Source organism: Lygodium microphyllum, chromosome 8 (assembly GCF_053477565.2).
Source record: "Lygodium microphyllum isolate KBCC chromosome 8, Lygodium_microphyllum_v1.1.10, whole genome shotgun sequence".
Taxonomy (NCBI): domain Eukaryota; kingdom Viridiplantae; phylum Streptophyta; class Polypodiopsida; order Schizaeales; family Lygodiaceae; genus Lygodium; species Lygodium microphyllum.
This window is the reverse complement of record NC_141142.1, coordinates 11,434,230-11,451,433: the sequence shown is the minus strand read 5'-3', so window position 1 is coordinate 11,451,433 and position 17,204 is coordinate 11,434,230. Positions and strand designations below refer to the sequence as shown.

Sequence of the window (17,204 nt, the reverse complement as noted above, 5' to 3'; positions counted from 1 at the left end):
GTTCTCTAATTAGAAAATGGACCAACAACTCCCTCTCTCTCTCTCTCCTAGGCTGTAAACTCATTGAATGGCTAAGACCTAGCCCCCAAAAACGTTTTCTCAGCTTGCATGGGCACTTTTACCAAGTGGCAGCCTTCTAAACCCATTTTTCAGCACTATCCAGCTTATTGAATTAATTTTTAGAATACTAATTATGAGAATTAATTTAATAATTTTTCTAGTGTCCAAAAAAATAATTCCACCAGTTAATAATTAAATTTGCTAGGCCAATTTGTCTTTCAAGTATCCCTCAGGTACTTTCTATAAAGGTCTCTTCTTGTTGAATACTTATGAGAGGAGATCTCATTATGCTCTGATAATCAGTACACTTATGTGGAATGCAGAGCTTTGGCATGCTCAATATGGTCATATGAGCTTTGGTAGTCTAATGACACTTCAACATTATTAGATGGTGGATGCATTGCCTCCAATTGATACTCCGCCTCCACATGCATGGGACTCCAATGTATATGGTTTTATGCAAACTAGAGCTTTCAATGGTTATTTGTATTTTGTCACTTTTATAGATGACTACTCTCGTTAGACATGGATGTATGGCCTAAAGGCAAAGTCAAATGTATTTATGCACTTCAAACATTTGGTTGCAAAATTGGAAGCTGAAATAGGTTTGAAGATACAACCACTACATAGGATCGAAGGGAAAAGTACATATCTCGTGCATTTAGGACATTGTTGCTTGAGTATGGCATTACACATCAGGCCACTATGAGGATGACACCTCAACAAAATGGAGTGGCTGACATGAAAAATCGCACACTCATGGAAATGACCAAATATATACTGAAAGCAAAGAGTTGCCACACAAGTTTTGGCTTGAGGGCCTTCGTGTGCAAATCATGTACTTAATTGTGCTCCAACTAAAAAGCACTCAAGATGATCACTCCTTATGGGCATGTCATGATACAAAGCCAAAGATTGATTACTTTCGTGTATTTGGATATAGAGCACTTGCTCATGTGCCTAAATAGCCTCATGGGATGCTAGATGATAAAGCACTTACATGTATTTTTGTTGGATATAGTTCGGAGAGCAAAGGCTACTATTTGTACGATCCTCGCACTGAAAAGATTTTTATCAACAGACATGTAATTTTTTATGACAATGCTTCCTATTCTCAAGATCGATTTGAGATCCCATCCACCTATTAGTCCGGCTGAAACCAGCCTTCTTTCTGTGGATGAGTGGTAAGTCCCGGGTTACAATCTAATTACAGCAGCAAACAATTAGTGCAAATCTGAAAATACAAATTTATCTACTGATCTTGGAAATGCACACCCGATTGGTCCTAAAATTGGCGCCCCTTTCGGTATTTCTTTAGCTTTATTGAAGAAAAAGTTGATTTACAATGGGATTCTCCCGATCCCCTTCGCAATCCAAACTCCCCTTGCTGTTCAAAGTGAGAAGCAAGTCTTCAATCTGATTTGCCCCTTGATTCGAGCACTTAATTGGCCTTCACCCACTTCATAGACGATGGAAATGCCCCAAATTCAATGGTTGGCTAGTCCTCCATCTGAATTTAGGTGAAATTCACCTTCAGCCCTGAAAAATCAAAGTCTTGGAGATTCTAATTTCTAACTATTTCTCGAGGTTGCTACTAAACCCTAATTTCTGCTGTAAATTAGGGTTTACAGCATAGAAATTTGCAATTTCTCAGCCTCCAAGGGTCGAAATGCTAAGATCTTCGGAGCAAGGCTATGAAATGGTTGAGAGATGAGAGAGAAAGCTGTAGAGAGAGAAAATTCAGAGTTTTGTCATGAAGAATGACTGGAAATCAGTCAAATGCAGCTGATGCCCTGCCACAACAGCATATAGATGCAAAGAACTGAAGAAAATCAGTCATTTACTACTGTTGCCCTGTCTCAACAGCCTATAGATGCTGTCACCTACTGTTGATTGGTCTTCTCCAGCCGCTGGCTGCCTCAAAAGATCCTCCAATGGCTGCAAATCAGACCAGTAACATCTCCTGTAAAGACGTTTTTCAATCTGGCATGGGCATTTTTGACAAGTGGCGGCCTTCCCAAATGGTTTTTCCAATATTATCAATAATTAAATATATTAATTTTTTATCTTTAAATACTGAAAATTAATCTAATAATTATTTCGATGCCCTGAAAAATAATTTAACTCACCAATAATTAAATTGGCTGGACAACTTCCATTCCCAAGTGTCTCTGCACCATCTTTAACCATCAGATTAGCGTTAGGTACCATTAAACACCACTTCTCTAATGTCACCAATTGACATTTATCGCCAAATGAACGACCTAGGCCAACAACTAGCACCAAATACCATCAAGCACCTGTGCGGCATAACTTATAGCAAATTTTGCCTTTGATATTCCGTACTTTCCTTGGATCCTGGACTCATAAATTTACTCTAATCCCAGTTACACCTCACATGTGCAACATTTACTTAACCATGTGATTAAAAATTAATCCACATGTTAAGTGAGATTTCAAAAATACATGTCCTCATGACAACCCTCCCCCTTGAAATCCTTGCAATCGTCCTCGATTGCACTGCCAAATGCATCAAAAGCTACTACACTGGAATTTTCCATAGGACATCATAGTCAACACAACATTGCGCACTATTATTCAACCATTCCATATGCCCAACATATGCTTAAAATTACCAGTCAACATAACAGAAGACTCACAAAGAATCTCAAAAACATTGTCAAATTATCATATGACATGTCCATTTCGCATGAGCTTAACTCATCTAGCAAAACCAAACCATATAGTATAGTGAAAACCAAGCATAAACCATCGCTAAAACATCAATGGCATCATAACATATGCTATTGTCCATGGAACTAGATGTAAACCATTGAAAACTTAGCATAATATGATCATAAGTTGATTACTTGCTGATCTAAGAATTGATCATAAATTGCTGCAAATGTGACCCCAAACTGATCACAAACTCATTGCAAAAACTCACCAGCAATCAATGCAAAAACTGATGCAAAATTGATCCAAAAAGTGACCATAAATGGTTCTCAAGCTGATCAAAAACTGAGTTGAAACTGATCATAGTTTTTGTCTCAAAATTGAGCCAAAACTCATGCCAAATTGATCATAAGCTAATGCAAAAGTATAGTTCTAGTGCCCAGGTGAAACTCATACTCATCTCCATACATCTCACAGTGACTAGTACACTAAGTAGTGACCTCATGGCAAACATACTGTCAGCACAGTACCTTGGATGCATGCTGAATACATCCGATATCCACTACATACGAGAGTTGTCCATAACTGGAGGAGTGGAAGTGCTACCTCCCCCTTGAGCATCAAGCAATACTTCGGACCCTTGCTCTGCTGAACCTGATGGAGCCTGAACTAAAGTCGGCTCTAACTGAAAGGCATCTAGGTAAAGCTGCAACAACTAAGGATAGTCTGCCAAGTCATCCTCTTCCATCCATTTGGCATCCATGGGTGAATAATTTTGAAGTTTCACCAAGTATCTCCTAGAAACTTCACCTTTGACTATTCTTTTTTTATGTGCCAAAATCTGCTCAGATAACAAAATCTCATCTAGCTCCTCAACCTCAGGTTGAATTTCAACAAACAAATCCTCTAGCACATCATCATGAAATAGCCTCAACAAACTAACATAAAAGGCATTGTGTATCCGCCAATGTGGAGGTAATTTCAGCCGATATGCCACATCGTTGATCTTCTCCAACACCTAGAAAGGCCCATAGTATCTCATACTCAACTTCACATACATTCTTTCTCTTCCTTTCATCTCTTTCAACCTCGCCTTTTCAAAACACATGGGTGAGAGCCCGACACTCTTAAAATAAATCATGGAACACCATATTGGAAAATATGGAAATTTTCCATAAGTTTGCGATACCTGGTCAAATCTTTGGATTTGTCATAACTTGAACACTATAACTCCAAATCAAGCACTCTATAGCTCAATAGATTCTATTTTTCGAGTGCTTTCCAAGATAGGTCACATCATATGGTTTTCAGAAACTTATGTGTATGTTATCCGAGTGCCACATTTTTAGTATTCAAAAAATGAAAATTGGGAGATTCCCAAAATCACTAATATTTTGTTATGGTGCACCGTGCATTTTTTTACAAAAGTATTGACTTGCACTTTTTCTCATGCACCTTTCTCCTTGATTTAGGATAAAGCTCCAGATGTATTACCAAAAGAAATGGGCAACAGTTGTCATGAGGACATGTATTTTTGAAACCTCACTTAACATGTGGATTAATTTTTAATCACATGGTTAAGCAAATGTTGCACATGTGAGATGTAGCTAGGGTTAGAGTAAATTTACGAGCCCGGGACCCAAGAAAATCACAAGATGTCATAGGCAAAAGTTGTTATAAGTTATGTCGCACAGGTACTTAGTGGTATTTTGTGCCAGTTGTTGGCCTCGGTCATTCATTTGGCCATAAGTGTTAGTTGGTGACACTAGGGAAGTGGTGTTTAATGGTACCTAACGCCAATCTTATGGTCAAAGATGGCGCAGAGACACTCAGGAATGGAAGTTGCCTAGCCAATTTAATTATTGGCCAGTCAAATTATTTTTCAGGGCATCGAAATAATTATTAGATTAATTTTCAATATTTAAAGACTTAAAATTAATATTTAATTATGGATAATGCTGAAAAAACTATTTGGAAAGGTTGCCACTTGTCAAAAATGCCCATGCAAGACTAAAAAACGTCTTTAGAGATTGAAGAGAGACATTTTTAGTGTATTAAGTCTGCAAGAGAGAGGGAGGAGATGTTGTTGGTCTAATTTACAGCCATTGGAGGACCTTCTGAGGCAGCCAGGGGCAGAAGAAGACCAATCAACAGCAGGTAACAGCATCTACAAGATGTTGAGACAGGGCAGCAAACTGATTTTCTTCAGTTCTTTGCATCTACAAGCTATTGAGACAAGGCAGTAGCAGTAAATGACAAATTTTCTTCAATTCTTCACGAAGAAAGTTTGAATTTTCTCTCTCCTCAACATTCTCTCTTATCTCCCAACCTTTCTACAACCTTGTTCTGAAGGTTACAACATTGAGATCACTAGAGGCTAAGAAATTTCAGATTTCTTTGCTATAAACCCTAATCTGCAAAGCAGAAATTAGAGTTTAGCAGCAACTCGGGAAGCGTGCCAAAAGTTGGAAACTCCAAGACTTGGATTCAATAGGGCTGAAGTTGTTTTTAGCCTATTCGATTGGAGAGACCAACAAACAATTGAATTTGGGGCATTTTCCGTCTCCATCAAAGCGGATAAAGGCCAATTGATTGCCCGAATCAAGGGGCAAATCAAATTGAAGACTTACTGGTCATTTGAGACAGCAAGGGGAGTTGGAATACTGAAAGGGATTGGAAGAATCCCATTGTACATCAACTTCTTCTTCAACTAAGTTAAATAAATACCGAAAGGGAGGCCAATTTTGGGGCCAACAGGGTGTCCAATGTCCAAGATTATATGGTTAAGTGTGCATTTCGATTTTGTGAATTTGTTGCTGTAAATAGTGCTTAATCAGATTATTTACCACCCTATCCCAAGAGGAAGGCTAATTTCAGCAACCCTTCAGATACATCATTGGCAGCCTGATATGTGTCAAAACCAGCAAGGGATAAATCTGATTTTTCATCGAAAACCACATCCCTGCTGACAAATACCTTTTTAGAGACAAGATCATATAACCTATATCCTTTGCTTTCATTGTTGTACCCCACAAAAATGCATTTAACAGCCTTGTTATCCAACTTCTTTCTGAGTACCTTGGAAATGTATATGTATGCAAGATACCCAAAAGTACGAAAATGCCCAATAGAAGGTTTCCTGCTGTTCAAAGCCTCAAAAGGCATGACATTCTTTAATGCCTTGGTGGGGCACCTATTCAAGACATGGTAAGCACACATAGCTGCTTCCATCCAAAAACTGTGTGGCAAGCTCTTTGCTTTCAATATACATCTGGCCATCTCCATGAGTGACCGATTCTTCCTCTCTGCAACCCCATTCTGCTGTGGAGTATAAGCAGTAGTGTGCTGATGAACAATGCCCTTCTGTTTCAGAAAATAATTCAGCATAGAGGACGCTCAACAGCACTAAAAATGCAAGAGCCCCAAAATTTATTGTCCCAAAATGCACAAAATCGGTCTATTTCAAACTATCACACATGTACATGTGTCAATCATTGAGCTGACTGCAAAAGCCCCAAATGTCTGGCCCAAGATGCACAAAATCTCTGCTGTAATTGTGTCCCAGACACGTGCTGAAACTGAGATTGCCTGCCCAAGCAACAAGCTCCTTCCAAAGAAGTAAATCTAAATTAAAATCTGATCTTTTTTTTTTTAACTTTTACCTCCGATTCTGAGCTGTGATAGTGGACCTAGTGGTGCAGATAGCAGCTAGAGATCGAGCTGGAGGTGATGTGCACAGCTGGAGGTCGAGCTCAAGGCAGGCAGGCTGCGCACAAGGGATGGACAGACTACGCAGGGGGTGGACAGACTGGCTGCACTCAGGCAGCTAACAGGCGAGCTAGGCCAGGCCAGGCGGCGACTCTGCTTGGCAGGGCAAGCTGGAGTGTCAGAACAGCGCGCTACACAGGGCCCAGGGAAGCGCAGCTGCAGCAGGACTGGAGGGACTGCCTAGATGACCAAGTGCTGGTGGCAACTAGAGCTGGTGCTCAGCTGGCAGCTGCAGTCATCACAGGCGGACAGGGCAGACGAGCCACTGCAGCTGGCGGCTTGCTGGTGGGTCTGTTGGTGATGATGGAGCTGCTGACAATAGCAGAGAAACTAGAGACGATGGCCGTGAGGTCAGCTAAGCTGAGGCTCAGCTCTAATACTAAATGTGAGAGGAAGAAGAGATCGAAGCTCAGCTGAGTATAGTAGACAATGTAGAGTGTGAGAGCACGACACCCAATGCAATAATCTAAAGTGTAAGATGCAAGTACAAAGTACAACCCTTAAACCTTAGGGTTGTAAGAGGATGATCACAAGCAAAGAGTGTGGAACACGATAAGTACCTTAAACTGTGTAATATAGGCACATAAAATAAAAGAAATAAATTTGGGGGAAAAAAACTCTCATACGAAGAGTAAAAAGTGCCCCAATGTCCTACTAAACATCACCAACACTCCTCTGTGAGCATAGGCATGAGTTGAACCCAACAAAACACAGCACCTCAAAAGATCTAACACTGTGGAATTTGCTTCCTCAAACTGACCATCTGTCTGCGGATGGAAGGATGATGAGAATTTCAGCGTGGTACCCATATTCTCAAATAATGCCTTCCAAAACACAGTGGTCATCTGGGGGTCACGATCATTAATGATCGACTCTGGCATACCATGATACTTAAAGATGTGCTGCAAAAACAATCATGCCATATAATCAACCTTTATTTTCTTTCTCACCAAAATAAAATAGGCTTGTTTGCTAAACCTACAAATGATAGTCCATATCCCATCATTCTCTGTAGGTGTTCTAGGAAGCTCAAAAATAAAGTCCATTGCAATGCTCTACCAAGGCCTATCTAGAATAGGAAAGGGCTGCAACAAACCCGACATCTTTTGCCTATCATGCTTTACCTTTTGGCATACGATGAATGTCTTAACAAACTATTCTACATCATGCCTCAAAGCTGCCCAATAAAAGAAATGCTCCACTGCCTTGACCGTGGCATCAATACCTCTGTGTCCTACATACGGAGGAGCATGACTTTCAATGATAACTCTAGACCTTAACTACTTTGTGACACACAGTAGTCCATGCATCATCAGAAATCCATCTCTTAGCACAAAGTGTTCATGCCTTTGGCCATTACAAAGCTAATCATAAACATTAGCAAAGTCTGAATTAGCAACATATTGCTCTTTCATGGCATCCAACTCAGTGTGATGAACCATGTTGACAGCTGAAATTTGTGACTTACGTAACAGTGCATCAGCCACAACATTCTTTCTACCATCAATATATACAATCTGAAAATGAAACATAGAGAAATTTTGCCCATCTCATATGCTTCTTTGACAGCTTTGCATTAGCAAGTACCTCAAAGTTTGATGGTCTGTCTGCACTGTAAAATCAGCCCCCAACAAATAATGTTTCCACATAGACAGAGCATGAATTACAACCAAGAGCTCTTTCTCATAGACATGCAAATTCTTTTCTACATCATGGAGAATTCGGATCTCATAAGCCACAACTTGGCTGTCCTGCATAAGAACAGCCCCAATTTTGTTACGACATGCATCACATTGAACTATGAATGACTTCCTTAGATCGGACAACACAACCATAGGATCTGAAGCCATCTTTTCCTTCAACTTTTCAAATGTTGAAATTTTCACTACTATCCATCTAATTGGCACATTCTTCTTCTACAAGGCATGCAATGGAGATGCAATTTCAGCAAATCCGCGTACATACTTCTTGTAGTAAGAACATAAACCCAAGAAGCTGCTAATCTCATGCACATTCCTTGGCATCCAGCTTATTCCAAGCTCTAATGATGTCCACCTCAAAGGTACTTGTTAACTAATTCGATGCAAACATTTGCTTGAATTGTGCCCATGTTGACAGTGCTCTACCTTGCATCAAAAGAGTGGACCACCATTGTAATGCCTTTTTTTTAGGAAGGTGGGTGCCTTTCGAATCTTCGAGAACTCTATGAAGTTCCCCCCTGAATAGGCTACATCAAACTGTTGAATGAAAGTCAAAGCTTTCAGCCTATCTTGTACACTGCTGAAGGACTCAAACTTCACTGCTCATCATAGTCTTTTTGCTGCCCCTTTGGGTGTCAAGTTGCCATACACTGGCTGCTGCAAAAAGGGTGCATTTGCTGAATTTACATCAAAACCAAAATGCCAAACGGAGCATTTGCATGACCAGCATTCATTCCTTGAGCCTCATAAGCATTCAGGGGTGCAGATCCAGTACCAAACATGATACTTTGTGCTCTACCCATCGAGCCAATGCTGCCATACATAGGGTTTTGCATATTTCCAGCCATACCCGAACACATTGGGCCTTGCACACCTTGCATTGGTTGCTGCATACCATAGAATTTGTGCCATACATTACCGTATGCGGTCCTTGTCCAACAATAGCATGAAAAATCGTGCTTCCACCAAAATATCTTGGCTGACCGGCAAACACAACATGGACTTCCCCATGAGCTTTGCTAGTCCACAACTCACTGAAGCCGAAATAAATTATTCCCATCATAGCATGCATGCCTGGCTGTCCAAAATCCATTGGATTGGCACTTCCGTGATGGCCTTGTATTTGCATTTCTTCCCCCCCCAAGTTCCAACTGTTTTATTTCATTAACATCTTTGGGAGCTTCAAATGAAGCGTTTGGCATCATCTTCGGTGCATCTTGCTATCCCAAAGGTGTAGAAGACGTCTTCTTATTCTCGCCTTTGCTGTCCTTCTTCGGAGCATTCAAAAATTAGGTAAATTGAGGATCCTTTGCCAATTTAGTAGAGAGATTTATTGTTGTCCTTATCCGATTCTTGAACTTGTCATCAAAATCCTCTTCACTTTGCTGGTTATCAACCTCCTTATGCCTTGAAAACCGTGCATCTTGCACAACAATAACATTTTTAGCTTGTTGTCCATGGTCTAATCCTTGTCCAAGGTCAGGCATTGCATTTCCTTCATTCCCATGTAAATGTTCAAACTAAGAGGCATCATCACTACTTCAGTCCATCTCACTGTATGAAGGCATATAGCTGTAATTTCTTAGCTGAGAGTACAAATCAACACTAACACAAAGCTTTGGCTTGCAATCACTTGCCTCGAGCCAACCAAATCAAGGGATTGAGTGGTAATCTTGGCAATGGAACCATGAAACCAGCCTTCCTTTCGTGGATGGGTGGTAATTCCCTAATTACAATTTAGTTACAACAGTAACATTTATTACAAATTTGAGAAATGCAAATTAACTTACAATCTTGGACAATGAACACCCTATTCACCGCAAAACTGCCTCTTTCGGTATTTATTTAGCTTAATTGAAGAAGAAGTTGATGTACAATGGGATTCTCTCAATCCCTTTCATATTCCAACTCCCTTGCTGTCCAAAATGACCAGCAAGTCTTCAGTTTGATTTGCTCCTTGATTCGAGCAGTCAATTGGCCTCCACCTGCTTTGATGGAGATGGAAAATGCCCCAAATTCATTGATTTGCTAGTCCCTTCACCTGAATTTGACTGAAAACAACTTCAATCCTATTGAATCCAAGTCTTGTAGTTCCAATTTCTAACACGCTTCTCGAGGCTACTGCTAAACCCTAATTTTTGCTACTACAGATTAGGGTTTACATTAGAGAAATCTGAATTTTCTCAATCTCTAGTCATCTCAATGCTGTAATCTTTGGAGCAAGACTGTAGAAAGGCCAAGTGATGTGAGAGAATACTGAGAGGAGAAAAAATTCAAACTTTCTTCATGAAGAACTGAAAAAAGTCTATCATTTACTGTTGCTGCTCTATCTCAACACTTGTAGATGCAAGGGACTGAAGAAAATCAGTCATTTACTGCTATTGAATGATCTTCTCCTGCACATGGTTGCCTCACAAGGTCCTCCAATGGCTGCAAATCAGACCAGCAGCATATTCTCTCTCTCTCTCTTGCAGGCTAGATACACTAAAAATGCCTCTCCACAACCTCTAAAGATGTTTTTCATCCTTATATGGGCATTTTCAACAAGTATTAAATATTAATTTTCAATCTTTAAATATTGAAAATTAATCTAATAATTATTTTGATACCCTAAAAAATAATTTAACTAGCTAATAATTAAATTGGCTAGGCAACTTCCATTCTTAAGTGTCTCTAAGCCATCTTTGACCATCATATTAGTACTAGCTACTATTAATCGCCACTTCTCTAGTGTCACCAAACTGACACTTATGGCCAAATGAATGACCTAGGCTAACAACTTGCACCAAATACCACCAAGTACTTGTGTGGCATAACTTATAGCAACTTTTGTCTTTGACATCTCATGATTTCCTCAAATCCCGAGCTCATAAAATTACTCTAACCCTACTCACACCTCACATGTGCAACATTTACTTAAACATGTGATTAAAAATTAATCCACATGTTAAATGAGGTTTCAAAAATACATGTCCTCATGAAAACATGTGATGCACAAGGCAATTATTTCATGGTAACAAGCCAAGGACCCCGAGCATGCAATGAATGTCAAAGGCAAAAATTGTGATAAGTTATGCCATCTTGGCTTCGGGTGTCAGTTAGTGTCAATTTTCACCCTAGAATAGTTATTTTGCCAATAAGTGACAGTGGTGGCATTAGGGACTAGCATTAATTAATTAATAAATGCCAATCTAAGGGTCAACAAAGGTTAGGTACCACTTCAAGTTGCAAATGGCCTAGCCAATTTAATTATGGATGGGCACATTTAATTTTGGGTAGGGTCAAAAGGACTAAAATTAATTTTCAAGATTTTTTAATTCTAAAAATTAATTAAATGGTTGAATAATGCTAAAAAATGGGTTTAGGAAGCTGCAACTTGGCAAAAATGCCATCCAAACTAAGAAAACGTTTTTGGGGGGCTGGGTCTCAACCATTCAGTTAGTTTACAACCTAAGAGAGAAAAAGAGAGAGAGAGAGAGAGAGAGAGAGAGGGGGGGGAAGCTGCTAGTCCATTTTCTAATCAGAGAACAGCAATTTGCTGCAAAAGGCAACCATTTGGGGGGCTGACAAGGGACAGCAGGGAGACACCTTCTTGGGGCTGGCAACAGCATTGCTGATCAGGTGACAACACTTTGGGGGTGCCTAGCAATAGGTGAATGCATTAAATGGCTGGAGTAGGCAGCATGTAGATTTTAGGGCTTTCTTGGGAAGAAAATCAGATTTCTCTCTTATCTTGGCTTTCTCTCACCTTCTCCAATCAATTCTCAAAAGTTCTTAGCATTTCTCAACCATTCTCAAAACAGATCTTAGCCAGATCTAATGGGCAATAGGAGGATTTTTGCTGTATACCCTAAATTTTTGCAAAAATTAGGGTTTAGCAACCACCTTGGGAACCATGCCATCAAAAGAAGGCATCGTACACTAAAATCAGCACTTGAAATTCATGAAATTGATAGGGATTTTAGATGCAAGGCCATCCATTGCGAATTGGGGCAGCATTTGGCTAGATGATGGTTCCAATTGTGCAAGTCCTGGGTGAAAATCAAGGGGCAATTGGCCCAAATTGCTTGCTAATTGTATGTATAGCAAGGGGCTTTTGGATTAGCAAAGGAGTCGATTGTCCAAGGTGATTTAGATAATGTTGTAATTAAGTGCTTGATTAGGTTTTACCACCCTATCCAAAGAGGAAGGCTAGTTCCATGTTTCCATTGCCAAAATACCAATATAATACACTCTCCAGCTCAACTTTCTATCCCAATCCTTTCAAGAACACAAGGATTCAAGGTTTTGTATGCACTCTTGTATAGTGTGTTTTCAGCATTGAGTTCATTCATTATTCATTCTTCAATGTTCACTATCTTTGAGTTACTCTTAGCCTCTATGTTGTGTTTTGTCATATACTTGTGTTATCTTTGGTGCTTGTGTCACAAAGATGTGAAATTTTGAGATGCTTTAATCTTGTTGATAACATTGATTAAGTTATTAATCAAATGTGCAAGGTTGTTTAAGCACATGTGATATACACGATAGATCTTCCATAGTAAAAGGCCAAGGACCCCGAGGATACAATGGGTGTCAAAGACAAAAGGCTTGATAAGTTATGCCAACTAGGTTTTGTTGGTCAATTGGAATCAGATTTGACCCTAGGGCAATGGCTTGGCCAATAAGTGTAAGTGGTGACACTAGGGAGTAGCATTGATTAATTAATTAATGTCAGTCTAAGAGTCAACAAAGGTTACGAACCACTTCAAGATGCAAATGGCCTATCCAATTTAATTATGAATAGGCACATTTAATTTTGGGTAAGGTCAGAGGAGCTGAATTTAATTTTCATAATTTAATTAAATGGCTGGATAATGCTGAAAAATGGGTTTAGAAAACTATCACTTGGCAAAATTGCCCATGCGAGATTTTTTTTAAAAATTTGGAAACTAGAGAGAGAAAGAGAGAGGTTCAATTGATTCAAGCTGAGAAAAAGAGAGAGAACAAGCTATTGGTTTGAGTTTTCTACTGTGGAGGACCTTGTAGAGGCTAGAGCAATAAGAATCATGCCATCTGGTGCAAGTGACAACAATTCTGAAACCTTCAAGTACTAGCGACAACTGATTGGGACAAGTGAGCAGTTTGAGGCCTCCTGGCAGCTGTTGACAGCATTAAATGTCGTCTAATACAAGCAACAATGAGATTTCAGGCTGTTCTCGCAAGAAAATCAGAAATCTCTCTCTCTTTTGGCATTTTCTCACCTTCTCTAGCTTGTGCTCAATCATTCTCAGCCTTTTGGATCAGAATTTGGTCAAGTTTGGTGGACAATAGAGAGATCTCCACTATAAACCCTAAATTTTTGTAGAAATTAGGGTTTGATAGCCACCTCGAGACCCGTGGCAGTTGGTGAAGGCATCATACACCGAATTCAGCACCTGAAATTTTTTGTAATTGTTAGGGGATTTGGATGCCAACCCATTCATGTAAATTGGGGCAGCGCCACTTGGTGGTTCCATTTGTGCAAGTCCTAGGTGAAAAATCAAAGGGCGATTGGCCTGAATTGATTGCTGATTGTTATTGCAGCAAGGGGCTTTTTGGAACAACAAAGGAGATTGTGAATCTCAGCTTGTATCCATTCCATTAGCAATCAAGTTAAAGAAATACCAAAAGGGGCACCAGTTTTAGGGCCAACAGGATATCCAATGCCCAAGATTATTAAGGTAATTTGTGCATTTCAAATTATGTTCATTAGGTGATTGTTGTAATTAAGTGCTTAATCAGGGAATTACCACCCTGTCCAAGAGGAAAGGCTGGCTTCAGCTTGAGTATTTCTTTACATGGTAATAGAGTTAGGCACTCTCTAAAGAAACCTAAGCCTTGATTTGAAAGCTCAACATCACAAAGAACTTTCAAGGGAAGATGGCCTCAAACTCATCCTCACCGCTTCACTCTATGTGTGTGTGTGTGCGCGCGCGTGCGCGCCCCCCTCTAGAGTGTGCAAGAATAGCATGTGTAGAGGTTGAAGTAGCATCTTTTCTTCTCTACTTGGGGGCTCAACTAAGTAGCTCCATGCTTGCATAACCAAAAGGTATTGCTACATATTGCAATTTAAATTGTATCAAAGCAAGCTACAGAGTACACAAGCTAAGATCCTCGCCACTTTCTTGACAATATTGTTACAAAGAAAGTGATCTCATAGTTTTGTTGAGAGAAATCCCTTTGTTTGTGAGCCAAATAGTGTGGGATTGCATATGTATTGTGCATGTTTGTCAATGAATTTGGTCTCCAATGTTGATTGTCATTTTCAGGGTTTGGCAACCTTAAGTCTTCACGCATTTTTGAACACTCCATAATTAGTCAAAGGCAAACATTGAAGTTAATGAAATCATTGTGCATCTTAGATCAATTGTGTCACAAAGAACCGCTAAAAATACAACCACTAATTCGGAGTACTCATCAGTAATATAAAGAAATACCAAACAGGGCAATGAGCTTTAGGGCCAGCAAATATCTTGTGTAGTACACGAATAGTCAAGCTCTAGTTGTGTGTGGATTTTACCTGTTGAATTTGTTGTTAATTAAGTATTTGCTCAAATATGGTTTACTGTCAATTTCATACATTCTTGAATGGTACTAGCTAGTGGTATGGGGTGCTTGCCCTAGTGATGAAAACATAGGCCATTATGCTCAAACTCACGCTCAGCCTCTATTTGGCTCTATGTATGGAAGGTGAGTCTGATGTCCAACCCTTGATGTTTCCTTTCTATGCATGTACGGCGTGGGTCATGTCATGGGTAGGACGGATCTATGTGGGCATTTCAAAGACATTCATCTTGCTCATTTGAGCCTAGAGCAAAAGATTTTTTGAAAGTTTCTAAAGATTCTTCACTTTGTCAACAAGAGAATGCTTGAAGTTAATTTTCTAAGTCCTATGGTCCATAGTTACTTTTACATTGGATTCGAATCATTGCCTATAAATTAAAACTACCCCACATATTATGAACTCCCCACATGTTAAGAGTTCATCTAATATTTCACATCAAATGATCTAAACAAAAACTAAGAGGTGAGAATAATAGAGGTACTCCTCAAGGACTCATTGAGATCAAAGATTCATCCTACATCAAATATGAACTTGAAAAGGCATTTGAATTCAAGGGAAGAAAAGCTTTGCAATCAAAGTTCTCAAAGCTAAAATCGAGTCAAACAATCAAAAAACTGTAAGTATTCAACTTGGGAGGCAACTGGAATATTCAGCATGAGTATTTCATTGCAAGAGTGCAATGTTTTAGAGGAATGTTATGTCCTAGGAGGCCTCCAAACCCCTTAGGGTTTAGGACAAGCATGCCAAGGATCACAGCTCATTCTCTAGACACACTCATGAGCATGAGCATTATCTACTCACATCATTATCTTGCTAGAGCTTGGGGGCAATCAGATGCATTGAGTATGTGGTTCACTAGTTAGAGAGGTCCTTGGATTATAATAGCCCTAACACTCTATAACTTGATAAGCTCTGAATTGTGTTGATTCAATCTGGAAAGGAGAGAAAAAATGTGAATGACTTTTGGTACATGGATTGTAGAGGTACATTTATGGATGCTTTTTGAAAGCAAACAATCAGTAGGCAAGTAAGAGCCATCTGTCATGACATCACAACCAAACTGCATCTGATCATCCTTGAACGCGTTTAGCACACAGTAGTAGTCTTAACAGTCTGAGCCCTACATGGACATATCCAAACAGGTCAAATATATTTGCTCTTATTTGTTGACAACCAAAATTGGCTTGCATATGTTGCTCCAGCAAGTAGCGCTCATACCCACGAGCTTAACTCTACAATTGCCACTAGCAACCATTGAACACATTCTTCACGACCTTTGGAAAATTTACTCCACATCAACGTGAAACATAATGATTTTCACAGACGTTCGATAAGATAAATCTGCAAGAAACTGATACTTAAACCGTTGATACTCTAGCAAATGTCTGTTCTGCACGTACTCAGAGAATTGTGTAGAAATCGAAGCTTGATAAAGCGAATCCATAAAACTGTATTCACAACCCTCAAAGTATATATACTCTCGATAGCAGGGGTTGTACCTCTTTTTATGCCGTTTTGTTTTGAAATGGTCACCCCTCACAGCTGAAGATGCAAAGTAGCGGCTGAAACACGACAATAATTCAAGTAGCAGTTAAAAGTAAAAGACCAGAAAAACTTAAAACAAATAGGTGACGAATCAGGGGTATTAACTCGCAATGCAAACAGTAGAATTGGCCCATGCCAGGCAATTCTGCATCAAAAGCAGACGGTACATCTCCACCATCAACATTAAGAAGCTGTTTGTGGATCACATCGTCACGTGCACTTCGGAGTCAAGGACAAAGATGAATAACCACCAAAAAAAAAATAGGCATTCACGCACTTGTTTCTCGATGGAAAATATTATAACAAAAGTAATAAGCGGGATATCTTTGAGCAGGAATTTTGCCCGGCGAGCAGACTTGTGAGAGAGCCCTTTCTTCTTGCTGTTTTTGTGGTTAGGACATCGACCCATGGTCGGCAAAGTAAAAGCAGGAAAAAGAAGGTTGTGTTGTAGCGCAGCCTCATATAAAAGTAGCAAGGGTGATGGCTGTGTGGGCGGGTGTTCGCAATCGTCCGGACGCCCAAGAACTCAAAAAGTCAGCTGGGCGGCGGCGGGGCTCCAAAGACTAGTGATTCTACCCGTGGTACATATTCTTTTCATTCTGCTATTGAGCTTCTACATGAGCATGTCACAACACTGAGGCACAAAACCTCGCTTTCAAGGAGTGAGTTAAAGGGTTGAAATAAGAATTTAGGGCATATTGGATCCATGTTTGCAAGAAATGGAGAGCCTAGAGTAGTTGTATTTTGTTGTCGTACATTGTGTTTTGTTAGATGGAACTCATTTAGCAGATTTTGGATCCTAGCAGGTGATGGGTCGATATACATGCTACCTTAGCAAAATGGACACACCAGAAAATAGTTCAAATGTG

General features: G+C 39.8%; 1 protein-coding gene across 1 annotated transcript in view; it reads right to left on the bottom strand.

Moving 5' to 3' along the window:
• Nucleotides 1-16,817, bottom strand: part of LOC148031965 (zinc finger (C2H2 type) family protein) — a 42,417-nt gene extending 25,600 nt beyond the window's left edge. Inside the window, exons 1-3 of the mRNA XM_087682561.1 lie at nucleotides 16,660-16,817; nucleotides 16,441-16,549; nucleotides 16,290-16,352 (exon numbers count right to left, since the gene is read on the bottom strand). Of these exons, the coding sequence (XP_087538687.1) occupies nucleotides 16,290-16,352; nucleotides 16,441-16,549; nucleotides 16,660-16,744 (257 nt within the window). The 5' untranslated portion in view covers nucleotides 16,745-16,817. The remainder of the gene's footprint in view (nucleotides 1-16,289; nucleotides 16,353-16,440; nucleotides 16,550-16,659) is intronic.
• Between the last annotated feature and the right edge of the window lie 387 nt (nucleotides 16,818-17,204).